At 35.1% G+C, this 13,341-nt stretch overlaps 1 protein-coding gene across 1 annotated transcript in view; it reads left to right on the top strand.

The window, feature by feature from the left end:
• The window catches only part of LOC150082232 (uncharacterized), a 1,008,282-nt gene that overhangs the window by 532,595 nt on the left and 462,346 nt on the right, over nucleotides 1–13,341 (top strand). Inside the window, exons 82-85 of the mRNA XM_090379191.1 lie at nucleotides 8,029–8,280; nucleotides 8,419–8,562; nucleotides 9,333–9,430; nucleotides 11,149–11,323. Coding sequence (XP_090235317.1) covers nucleotides 8,029–8,280; nucleotides 8,419–8,562; nucleotides 9,333–9,430; nucleotides 11,149–11,323 — 669 coding nt within the window. The remainder of the gene's footprint in view (nucleotides 1–8,028; nucleotides 8,281–8,418; nucleotides 8,563–9,332; nucleotides 9,431–11,148; nucleotides 11,324–13,341) is intronic.

Raw genomic sequence — 13,341 nt, 5'->3', positions numbered from 1 at the left:
AGTCTGTTTAATAATAGATTAAAAAATAATACAGTGCATTCCGGATAATGGGACCACATCGGGGAAGATGAAATGTAGTCCTATTATGCGGCTGGTCCCATTAACCATAGCTTAAGGGAATGCAAAGAAAAATAAGTTCAAAGCAAAATCTCATTTATTAAACTACAATGGGACTAATTAAGAACATACAAAACTTAGAATTAATGAAAAAAACATTCAATTATGTTTAATTATGAACTTATACACAGTTGATTGCTATGCACTCTCAACTGACTTCATGTGAACAAAATCATAGCATTGATCCAGTGCATACACGGGGCTGTTTTCATTTCCTTCCTGCCTAAAATAGTGTCGTAAGTCGGCAATACATTTCATTGCATCTTTGTGTTCTGCTCGATCAGGCTCAGGCATGTCATCTTCGTCACTAACCAACTCTTCAGATATATTGCAGTGTTTTGCTACAATTTGATCAATAATGTCCTCGTAACATTGCAGATTTTTGTTGACACAAAAACTCCTCTACATTTGTAACTTACTGCAGTGACAGCACGGTTTCAGTTTCGACTGGTGCTGTTTCAGCATTCTCTATGTCTGAATGCTGAAAGCTAACATGAGCAAAATAGTTTTTAATTATCTTGCAGTTTTTCTCGTGCCAGCTATCTGCGACATATTGTATCGCTTGTAAAATGGTCACCTTTGCTGTTGATGATGATGTATAGAGATTTTCTTCAATGCCGTCAAGTGTATAGTTAACCAGCTTTGTGCGATATGTTGTCTTCTTCAGATTCTTTATGATACCCATATCCATGGGTTGTATCAAAGATGTTGTGTTGGGTGGGAAGAATTCCATTTGAATGTTGTTCGGATAATCAAAGTAAGGGTATGCAGTGCAAAGTGAGGGTGTGCAATCAAAGTGAGGGTGTGCAGTTGTCAAGAAGCAACAGAATTTTTCTTGAGTTCCACTGTAGTTCAGCATTCCAATTCTTTAGCCATTCCTCAAAAATTTCAGATGTCATCCAGGCATTTTTATTAGAGCGGTAGATAACTGGTAAACCGTCCAGTCTAGGTCCCTTGAAACATCACGACTTTGCTCTTTTTCCAGTCACCAAAAGCTTCCATTTATCAGATCCCGACATGTTTGCACAGCATTACACAGTTACGCAATCCATAGCCTTTTTTGAACCCACCAAAATTTCGCATTTGTAGACCAATGAACCATCCAGCATGCAGCGATAAAGCAAGCCTGTTTCATCGGCATTGTAAATGTCATCAGTGGAAAATTTCTGAAGCAAATTGGGCAATATCATTGATTTCCAATGGTCGGCACTTACAAAATCTGCACTACTCTTCTTGCCATGTCCTTTCTTGAACTTAATTTCATGTCGAGCTTTACACCGTGACAACCAATCATCCGTCACTTAGGAAATCATTGCACCCCAGCTTTTCAGCAAACTCTTCTGGTTTTCTTTTCAGCATTGGGCCACTGATATGTACACCTCGTCCAGTTACAATGGAGAACCATTCTTTTAGTGCCTCTTCTACATCAGGGTCCTTTCCTTCTCACTTCCCTTTCTGTGAAGTTCTTTGCTTTCATTCATGTGATGCCATGCATGTCGTAGTTCATCTTGTTGCTTAATTAAATGTGCAATTGTTGTTTCTCTTAGTGTCTCTGCCAGTTGCTGTCGACTGCTGTTATGTGGTTGGCTTTTGATCTTGTCTAGCAAGGCAATCTTCTTAGCAAGTGTCAGATCTTTACATTTTGACATCCTGCTTATAAACAGAAAAAGAATTTTTTTTAAAATGAGCCACATCCAGTTGAATTTTTTTGTAAAAAGTTAATCAATTCTTATATTATCAGTATTCAATTCTTATACTATCAGTATGTACTTGATTAATGTACCTAGTATCCAATTGCCAATTGATTCCTTTTTTTAAGCAAAGTTACAATACGTAGGTTTGTGTAAGAAATGAGGTTGCTCTCATGGTCTGAAGAGTTGCTTTAGTGATACGTGGAGCTCAAAAATTTGGAAAAAGCACTACCACTACACCACAGATGGGACGCTTCTATAGTCATTAGTCATTACCGCTATAGTCATTAGTCTATAGCCATTACTGAATAAGCTGCCATTGGTGTAAGCAGTGAACATGCACGGAACTAACAGCGCTTTCAAACCACTCCTTCCCCCTTTCCCCTACTATATCCCCTAGTCCGAACTGGTTCTACTGGCCTGAATAAATGCCATGCTCGTCCTAATACACAAAGTAAATTAGGGTTAATTTATGCATTTTATTCAGTTCTTGCTTGTTTGGTCCTAATATTCTGTGGTCCCATTATCCAGAATGCACTGTATATATATAATAGATTAAAATTAATTATAGATGAGCATAACAAATTTGAAATGAGTACTGCTATCTAAACTTTCATTATTTGTCAATATTTGATGATAGCAGTTAATGACTGAAATGCTCGGTCATTTCATACTATGGACCATCCATCAGGAATGTATTTGATCTGCTGTTTTTGTATTTGATCTGCAAAACCACAAGAAAGGATGAGGAAGTCCTCCTACTTTTAATACAAAAATCATTATTGTAAAATGGAATATGAAGAAAGCACAGTTGTTATAATTAAATTTCATAGAATTTATTAACAGCAGTCTTACTATGCAAAAAAATTATTTCCTGGCCACCTCACTTCTAATTCCCAGCAATGCAAATTGAATGAAATCAGAACTAAAACCAAAGCTCTGTAGAAAATTACTGGCAGCCAGACAAGTACATTTAGCACCACCTTTCTTCATATGAATGTTATATATAATGTTATTTAATTATTAGCATTAGCATTAGTAGAGGCACATGATGCAAGAAAGCAACCTTATGCAGTATCAGCCAAAAAAAAAAAGGAGCTCCGATTTCACCCCTCCATTCATTCCAAATACCTGTCCAGCTCAGCCTTAAATTTATTTAGGCTATCAACTTCCACAACAAAAGATGGAAGTCTGTTCCACTAATCAACTACCCACTGGATAAAGGCAGACTTCCACACATCTATCCTACAATTGTCTTTCCTCAATTTCAATTTATGCCCTCTCAGGTGATTATTCTGAGCAAGAGGAAGAATCCCATCAGCATTGAGCATGTTCAAATCATTCAAGGCTTTATACACCTCAGCCAGATCACCTCGCTGGTGCCTAGTCTCCAACCACTGTAATCTGCAAAACTTAAGCCTTTCTTTGTAAGAGCAACCCTTTGTTCCATTCACTAATCTTGTTGCCCTTCTCTGTACTCATTCCAACAGCTCTACATCCTTCTTAAAATGAGGCCTCCAGACCTATATACAGTACTCAAGGTGTGGCCTCACCATCGCCTTATACAAGGGGATAGTCACCTTCTTATCCCTGCTAGAAAAATTCCTGTATATCATTGAGAAGACACCATGAGCTACTCTTGCAGACCGTCTGCACTGCTCAGAAAACTTCATATCTGCCTGCGCAATTACCCCCAGGTCCTTTTCATTCTCTACCACTGTCAGCGTAGTACCGCAGAGTTGATACGTTACTCTGGGGTTACTGTTTCCCATATGTGGTACTTTACATTTGTCAATGATAAACTTCATTTGCCACCTCTCAGCCCATCTGCTCAACTTTTCTAGATCCTGTTGCAGCAGCATACAGTCATTAGTGTCATTAACAACTCTGTCAACCTTCGTATCACCTGAAAACTTGGACATTAAGCTTGATATACCATCATCAATATCATTTATAAATACAGAAAACAACAATGGACCCAACACTGAACCCTGAGGGACTCCACTAACGACATTAGTCCACGAAGAGCAGTGTCCATTGATTACCATTCTCTGTCTTCTCCCGCTCAACCATCCCTTTATCCATAGCAGCAGTTTGCCTCCAATGCCGCACTGCTCCAATTTGTGCAAGTATCAAAAGCCTTTCTAAGATCCAAATATATGATATCAAAGTTATTCTCTGCATCCAGTTACTTTATGACCACATCATAGTATCCAATCAAATTGGTCAGGCAAGACTTTCCCATAACAAAACCATGCTGTGTCCGAGCTATAACTGTAGTCTTGTCTAGATGATACTGCAGTGCTTCTTTAACCAGTGCCTCCATTAATTTTCCTGGAACAGAAGTTAAACTTACAGGTCTATAATTACTTGTGTTGCCTTTTGATCCTCCTTTGTGAATTGGGTTCACATTTGCACATCTCAAGTCCATGGGTATCTCCCCTGATTCCAAGGAAGCTCTCATAATTATGGCTAAGGGTTTGCTTACTTCCTTTGCTGCCTCCTTTAATATAGATCCCATCCATCCCAGGTGCCTTTCTTATGTTTATCTTCAACAATTTCTCCTCATCAGAGTCTTTAGGCCTGTATCTCATTTATTTCAAAATCATCTAGCTCACTGCCAGAATTCAATTCACCTCTGGCATTCCCCTCCCTGAATAATTCCTCATGTGTGAATGTAGATGCAAAATACTCATTTAGTTTGTTAGCCACCTGAGCAGGATCATCAACAGTTGAACCATCGATATCCAGTGGACCAATCTGATTCATTCCCTTCCTTCTAGAGGTTACATAGGTAAAGAACTCTTTGTTGTTTTTCTTTACATCCTTTGCCAAAGATTTCTCATAATCTGCCTTTGACTGCCTAATCTCCTTGGTGCCTCCGTAGCCAGGTGGGCAGGAGCAGCAGTGCGTAGCACACGCTTCTTGATTAGACCGAGGTTCACGCCCATGACCACCGAATACAGAGGATGCGGAAAGGTCAGAGAATGACCACTGCATATCCCCGGAGCAATATGGCCTTAGTTGCTAATGCTCTTAAAAACCAAAAAACAAACAACAACTAATCTCCTTTGTGACTTGGTTACAGACCAGCTTATATCTATCATCGGCTTCCATGTCACCCATTAATTTATATGTATCCCATGCATTTTTCTTCTCTGCCATATGTCCCATTAGTTCATCTGACATCCATTTAGACCTAAACCTTGAACAATATTTCTTAGTTGGTATGTAAAGCCTAGTAACTTCCAAGATTAATTCTTTGAGTGCTTCCCATTTTGAATTTGCTGTTGGTAACATCATCGGTTGGTTCCACCGTATAGAATTTAAATAGTTTCAGACCTACGTTGTCGCCTTTACGAAAGCAAAAACCCTTCCCTTTACCCTTGATAGTAGTTACCTCTTTGAGTAAATCCCACTTCAGCACACTGTGATCATTGCCACTTAGTGGTTCCTTTATCTGCAGATTCTTAATGTATAATGAATCACTACTGATAATCAGATCAAGAATATATTACTCCCTCTAGTTGCCTGCTGAACATGCTGCTGTAGAAAACAATCATGCAATAAATCCACAAGAGCCTTGCTAGTGTATGCGTGACCAACCCACAAATTCCAGTCAATATTTGGGAAATTAAAATCCCCCATTATAAGGCTCTCTGATTTACTGGCCCTCTGTATTTCCCTGTACAGTTTTTTTTATTATACTCATCAGAGTCATTAGGCCTGTAACACACTCCTACTCTCAATGTTGATCTCCCAATGCTTATGTCACACCAAACTGACTCGACACTGCACTGTCCAGCAATGTCAACTGGCTTCACTTCCTTGGATGTTATCTGTTTCTTAACTAATAGCATAACCCCTCCTCCCTTCCTATCCTGTCTATCCTTCCCATACACATTGTATTCCCCAAATTCCAGTTCTGCATTCCTTATATCTGTTTGACACCACGTCTCTGATATCCCAACAATATCATCCTTTGATGTTTTGACCAACACCTCAAATTCATGAAGTTTATTTACCAAACTCCTAGCATTGGTGTACACGTAAATATACATGCACCTGTTCCTATTCTTAGCTACACTAACAGAACCCATGTGTTTACTTGTACCACAATGACTCCTAGCTGCATCTTGTTTTCCAGGCTGTTGCTCATTCCAATAGAAGCAGTGCAAGAATCACTTTCACCTCTGCCAGCGGCTACTGTTAATCTATTAGTCTGTGTATCACCCCAATTTAGCAGTTTTCTGACCCACCTAACACTGCCTCAATAGCATCAGCAAATATTCTTTCACCCTTTCTATTGAAGTGTATCCCATCCCTGTAGAAGCAGCCTCTCCTGTTAACAAGCACAGACCAGGCTGAGAAAAATTCTGCCCCTTGAGCCTTGCACAATCTCTCCAGGGCCAAATTGATCGACAGGGCTCTGATCATATACTCCCTCCTATCATGTCTAGGCAGAATTGCAGACACTTTCAAATTCAACCATAATTCATGGCTTTTTTCAACAATGATCTGTACTTGTTTAGTAATTCTGTCAGTCTCCTACTCTTAATATCATTAGTACCAATGTGTACAACGATATCACCTTTTGTGCCCTTAAAAGATGATATCTGCTCTACAGCATCATCCTTTGGCATCGTTTTCCCCTGGCAGACATACCCTGGTCCTGTTCCACCTATCCTTTTTATACAATATGTTCCCCATTTCCCTGACAATAGAGTCACCGACAACTACTAGTTTCTGTGGGACCAGTGCATTCGGCCTTGGGGGTTGCCGCTGTGTTGTGTGATGTTCAAGTGCAAGCTCTGGCATTGATGTGAGCAGCTGAGAGCTTGATGGGCCCCTCAATTAGATTCTTTGAGGGCATCCACTCTGTTCTTCAAGCTCTCATACAGGCCCATAACAACGCCGAGTTGTCATTTGATTTCCTCACACTCCTTACATTGTGCACACACACAAAGAGCCTTTTAGCTGGAGCCTTTTGCTTTGCTGCTCTGGTCTGAGTCATGATTTAGGTTTAATTTCAATAAAATTCAATTTCAGTACAAAATTATAACCCTAAACTTATATCCCAATGCAATTATAACACTATATATATATGTTTTTTTTTTTCAGTATCGAGTATTATATCCGAGTTTCATTATATAACTTCCATATCAAGTTATGTATTAATTAATAATGTTTCGTTTGTAAAACCTAATTGTTATTTAGTTAAAAAAGTACAATTTTATTGATAATGAAGTTTAACAAGATTAATAAATTTTACTGATTAATCGATAATACTATATACTATACTAAGCTAACCCTATCTAGGAAGAATATAACGTTGTATTGTATAACAATGGCATCAAGTTACGAACGGTAAATCTACGGACACTAAGTATTAATTAACTTCCAAATCTCGCTATCTAAATTCAGAATAAACTAAGGATCTTGACTAGGTCTATAAGCTACTTATAGAAAATAATTTAATATAACAATTAAGTCAATAAAGCGGCTAAATATAACTAAAAACTTTGCATTTGCCAGAGCTGCAAAACAAGTAATTTGTGTTTTACTACTGGAAGATGTTATTAAGACTTATGTCCTATGGTATTATGCAAAATTCAGATAACTGGAAGATCCTGTCCTCCAGTCATTCTGCATAATCATGTTTTTATTGTACATTGTAGTTTGGTTAATGTCATTGTAATTTTGTTTTATAGTATTGTACTTCATTTCTGTTTCTTTAAAATAGACTGAGCATAAATTACTTGTATTCTATCAGTATATTTTTGTGTAATGTCCTACAAAACTTACATTTTGACTAATCAGCTAATGTATATGGTTGGTATAAGGAATATGCTATTAACACTCAGCTTCAACCATTATTGCCAATGATTAGACCGATTAGGTCTCAAAAGGGAAATAATCACCCACCAGAAAGGTAGATATTATTGTCCAAGGATATCCACTGAATAAATATTAGATCTCAGATGATTGAATCTCCAAGGATATGTAGTGAATCTTTGGAGATTTGTTCAACTGAGATTTACTATGATTAAATTTTTGTGGTGTCTTTCTTTTTGTATAATTTTTAATTCTAATTTAAATAAATAATACCATATAAATACTTTATAATGTGCTATTAAATCAACAGAATGCTATTTTATGACTCAACTGGTCACTTTTAAAAAAATAATAATTTTAATTTCATTTCTTCTGTCTTTGATAGGACGTGGAGGTCTTATATTATCACCGCAACATCCAGAAAGTATTCCTAAAATTCAAGCTTTGGAGGAATATCAGACTCGTGCTGCACCTGACCGTCTAGAACCCACATATGATAGTCCTGTGTTTGTAACTCACCTTAATAACATTGAGTTAAGAGAAGGTGAACCTGCTCATTTTGAGTGTAGAGTTGAACCTTCCAAGGATCCCACTCTGACTATTGAATTCCTCTTCAATGGCAAGCCACTAAGTGCAGGTAAGGGGATTTTTTTGTGAAAATTTGTTTTTTGAGGTATAAATTATCAACATCTGTATTTATATGCGAAATATGATTTTTAGTAATAATTGATATATTCTCTGTATAATTCATCTGATTTTAATAATTCTCTTATAGCTACTCGATTTACTGTAAAGAATGATTTTGGGTTTGTGACACTGGATATTTCGACTTCATATCCTGAAGATTCTGGAATCTACACATGCAAAGCAAAGAATACAAGAGGAGAAGCTGTAACTACAGGTTCCCTCAAAGTGCACAGTATGTAACCAGTCATAATTTATAATTTCCTTTCCTAAAATTAAGCAAAAAATTCATAAAATAATTCACATAATACTTTTTGATCACTTTCTTTGAATTAATGTTTTGAAATTGAAGCAATAAAAGAGAAGCAGTCAATACTGCTTCCCTTTTGCATTGCGTACAATAAATTTTGCAACTGTATTGAGCATTATAAACTATACTAAATATAGAAATTTATTAGTTGGTGAATAAATGAATTTCATAAACACTGCTTTGTAGCTTCAGTATGGTCTGTCATTATGATATGGTACTTCTCACTTTATTTTCTTGAAATGTCAACTTATTATAGCTTTATAATCTCTATAAATCAGGAAAAGTTTTCTTGTATTTCAAGAAAAGTATTTGACATTTTCAAAACTAAGACAACAGAAGTATTTAGTAAAAAAAAAAAAAAAGAATTAGGAAAAATATTGAAATATCAGGATCTTTAAATATAAGAAATATTTTGAGCTATTGAAATATTCCCTAATTTGCAGAGGAATTTTTTATATTTGAAATATGTTATTGCACACTGTGCACTTTAATCGAGCATTATATATGACATTGAAATGTAACCTTCACTAATGATCAGAAAAAATTAAGATTTATAAGCAGTTCAAGAGCAGAAAACTATGGAAAGGGTACCATGTTTTAGTTTAGGCCATATTTGGGCTACAAGAGGGGTTTTTGTTTTTTTTTTTTTTTTTGAGTACAAATTATTTAGATTTTTTTTTATTCTGTGTATGTAGGTAAGGCAGGTGTTATTCTAAGCACTCAACACCCTATGGGAAAAGAAGGTTTATCCAAGGTTCAAGAAGCAGAAGAAGCATACTTGGCAAAATATATGGTACTGAATTTATTTATTTATTTATTGTTTATATTACTTTTTTAGAGCCTCATTAGGTATGACTTCATTTCTTTAAAGCTAATTTAATAGAATTATATTTATGTTACTTGAAGATAAAGTTTTCTTGTAGGACTTGGAAGGGTGCTATAACAAAACCTGTCCCTCATACTGTAGAATTCTTGCTCTACTAACAAGAAATCAATTTCTGAAACTCAGAGAATTCCTCTAATTTCTAATGTGCCTTAGCTTGTTCACTTACTCATTAAAATTTCAGTCTCTCTCTCTCTCTCTCTCTCTCTCTCTCTCTCTCTCTCTCTCTCTCTCTCTCTCCTTCCCTCCCTCCCCCTTCCCTCCTTCAGTTTCCAAATGCTTGGCAGACCTCTTATTTAAGGTAAGGTTGGCTGGCACATTCACCTCCCAGAGAAGCCATCATTAATTCCTCTCCCTAATCAAATATTTTTTTCTTGATTGGTTCCTTCCTTATCCCTTGCCCAAACCTATTCAACAGCTCAGTGTTGATATATTCTTATTCTCCGTATACCACCAGTACTGCAAGGAAACTGTTGAGTCTGGCCTAGCTTGTAGCTTGTGGTGCTGTGTATGTACTTGTGTTATTATTATTATATTTGATCCTTGATATAAATAAGACTTATTTTGTTGTTATTTATGTATCTGTATAATCTGATATAAACTCTTCTGGCCTTGGCTGTACTGATCCACGGGTATGTTGTCTTCAGTAAATTATGTATTTGTTTGGCACAACAAATAAATGGATATTTATTTATTTTTTGGTTAGGGTAGCAAAAGCTTATGGCTTTCTTGCATTATGAGGCTAATACTAATACTAATGTCAGTCTTCTGGGCTTCTATGAGCAATTAGGAGTGCTTAGCTTTGATGGACAAGGTATGACACACAAAAATTTTCCATGAATAATCAAATCTCCAAATGACAAATGTACAGTTAATGAAGTCTTTCTGTGTTATATAGCTGTGTATTTTATTTAATATTTATATAAATTCCAATTTTTTATTATATAATTAAATAATACATAGGATAAAATTCAAAAAATGAATTGTTGAATTTAGTATCAACCAGGATGTTTCATTCTATCTGACATTAGCATTAGTAGAGGCATATGATGCAAAAAAGCAAGTTTATGCAGCATCAGCCAAAAAAAAAAAAACACTCTCATTTCACTCCTCCGTTCGTTCAAAATACCTGTCCAGCTGAGCCTTAAATTTATTTAGGCTATCAACTTCCACAACAAGGGATGGAAGTCTGTTCCACCAACCAACTATCCGCTGGCTAAAGGCAAATTTCCGCACATCTATCCCACATCTGTCTTTCCTCAATTTGAATTTATGCCCTCTCAGGTGATTATTCTGAGCAAGAGGAAGAATCCCATCAGCATTGACATGCTTCCGAATGTGCTATTTCGGAATTATTATTAAATAATGGTTCTCATTAAATAGAAAACATTGTGCATATTTTAGCCTTAATATTGATAAAACACACTGTTTAAAAATAATTTTTGGAACAGGCTGGGAATATTTAAAAAAAAAAAAAAAAAAATCAGTTGCACCTATAACACTCAAGAGTGTTGAAAAAGTTATCATTTGTTAAAATCATAGCATATTACGAGTGCACAGAAATACAGGCAGAAAATAATTTAAAAAAATGAAATATAACTTTTTAGAACTTTGTTATTTCCTTTCAGGAACCCATGGGAGAAGCTGAGCCACAGTTTCAGAAACCATATTTTGTTAAGCCACTCGTAGCTAATTTCACAGTTAATGAAGGAGAAGGATTAAGACTCGAATGTCAGGTGGAACCAGCCACTGATCCCCGACTAACTATAGAATGGTTTTTCAATGGCAAGCCTTTGAGTTTAGGTAATGAACCACTTCAAATATTTGAGTATAGATCTATAAATATTCTTTGTAAGAGTTATATGTTCTTTTACTAACAACTCATGGCATCTTCCATAAAATGCAAGAGAGAGAGAGAGAGAGAGAGAGAGAGAGAGAGAGAGAGAGAGAGAGAGAGAGAGATAGGGCGAGTATGGTTGAAGTGTGCAAAGTGGTAATAAGAAATGTGTATAATGAGGATGTGTCATAGAAAATTAAATTTAATAGGTTTTATGTTTGTAGTACTGTTATGGGACAGACACTTTACTTAAGATGAACACTTACATATATCATCATCATCATCATTATTATTGCTTCTGGAACTCATATCATCCTTTTCCATCTTCCTCCTAATTCAAATTTCATTCCACATTTTTCTTTATTGTTCTGCCGTTTACACATACATCATTCTGAATATTCCCCTCTATATCAATACATATTTTGTATATATCTTTTTAATTCTCATTTCTGTTCTTCTCAACCTAACAGCAGTGGCACTATCAATTGTTATAATTATAGTGGTGCTTCATCTGACAGAACACAAATTTCCTTTTTTTACTTTTGAAAAGAATTTTTGTTTTTAGAATTCTTTTTGTATGCAATTGCTAGACTTTTTAGTAATGGATTACAATATTTTTTAAGTGTATTTTTTTTATTTTTAATGAAAAAATTTTAATTAAAAATTTTGGTTTTTTTTCATCTGTGTTTTCCAACCAGCGAACACGTCTGAAAAAACACACAAATGCTTCTGAAAAAAACTATAACAAAAACTATCATTTTTGTTATAGTTTTTTTAAATACTAACCACACAAAAATTCATAAAATTTATAAATTTTAAAAATTTATAAAATACACACAAAAGTTCAAACTTATGCATGTACACATATTACTATGTTTTGTCAGATAAATAATAATAATTGTCAAAACAAATCATTTGGTATAATAATTAAACACAAAACAGAGAGTACCTAACCCTCATAATAGTAGTGGAAACCATCTAGCAAGAAGTTTGTTTGCTTAACACTAAAATCAAAGTAGTGGAAGACAAAAATACACATAGTGGAAGATAAAAATACACATAGTGGAAGATAAAAATAGCAACAAAAATGGTGAGACTTCATCTCACAGCATGTTTCACATAATTACCCCATGTAAACAATACTTGTGACTTCCAAATCTATTTAAGTAAGACTGTATTTATAGTTAAGAAGGTAGAGAGAGATGAATAGCCACTAATATTGAATCAGTGATTAATGCTCATATTTTTGAAAAATAGATATTTTTGCTGAGTGGTCTGTCAGACCTAGCACCATCACTGCAGAGTTAATGATTTAATTTGATTCCACTCCTCTTCCTCTCATTTATAATGGTTGTTTATTATATGGGAATTGAAAAGAAAATTATTGATTCATGTTAAAAAGGTCTGATTAGAATCATCATTTCCACTTATAACCAGTGAAAATCATTAAGAAAGTACTATGAAATTACTTCAGTCTCACAGGATCAGTTAACCTTAATTTTATGTTATTTTTTTTAAATTCATATCTTACAATATTAAACACTCAATTTAGATTATTTAATCCACCACATCTGAAAGCTTTCTGATCATTAAAATTGCTATTTTCATTACCTAAAAGTCTAAAGGGTGTGATATTTGTTATGCTGGAGATGACAAATCTTTAAAGGAAACACAAGACACAATAAATTTGTTCTAATGAATTTTTACATGACATTCTGGTTATGTAACTTTTAAAGTGTCTCAAAGTCTAATTTCTTGAGTAAATATAAATGATTAAAGAAAATAAAATTAGTTTAGAGTCAGCTTTTCTATATTATCTTGATTCCCTTTCTCCATCATAGTAAGGCATTCTTGTCATTGTTTCAATAGTACTGTCCTTGACTATTGATATTCCTTGAGTTAGGTACTTGATTAATGAATTACTGTAAATCATTGTGTAAAAGAAACATGATCTTGGAAATCATTTCCCCATGGAAAAATAGGT

The sequence above is a fragment of the Mastigoproctus giganteus genome, chromosome 8 (assembly GCF_048544385.1).
Source record: "Mastigoproctus giganteus isolate SK-2022 chromosome 8, ASM4854438v1, whole genome shotgun sequence".
Lineage (NCBI taxonomy): Eukaryota > Metazoa > Arthropoda > Arachnida > Uropygi > Thelyphonidae > Mastigoproctus > Mastigoproctus giganteus.
The sequence above is the reverse complement of the archived record's forward strand: the minus strand, read 5'-3'. Positions and strand labels throughout refer to the sequence as shown.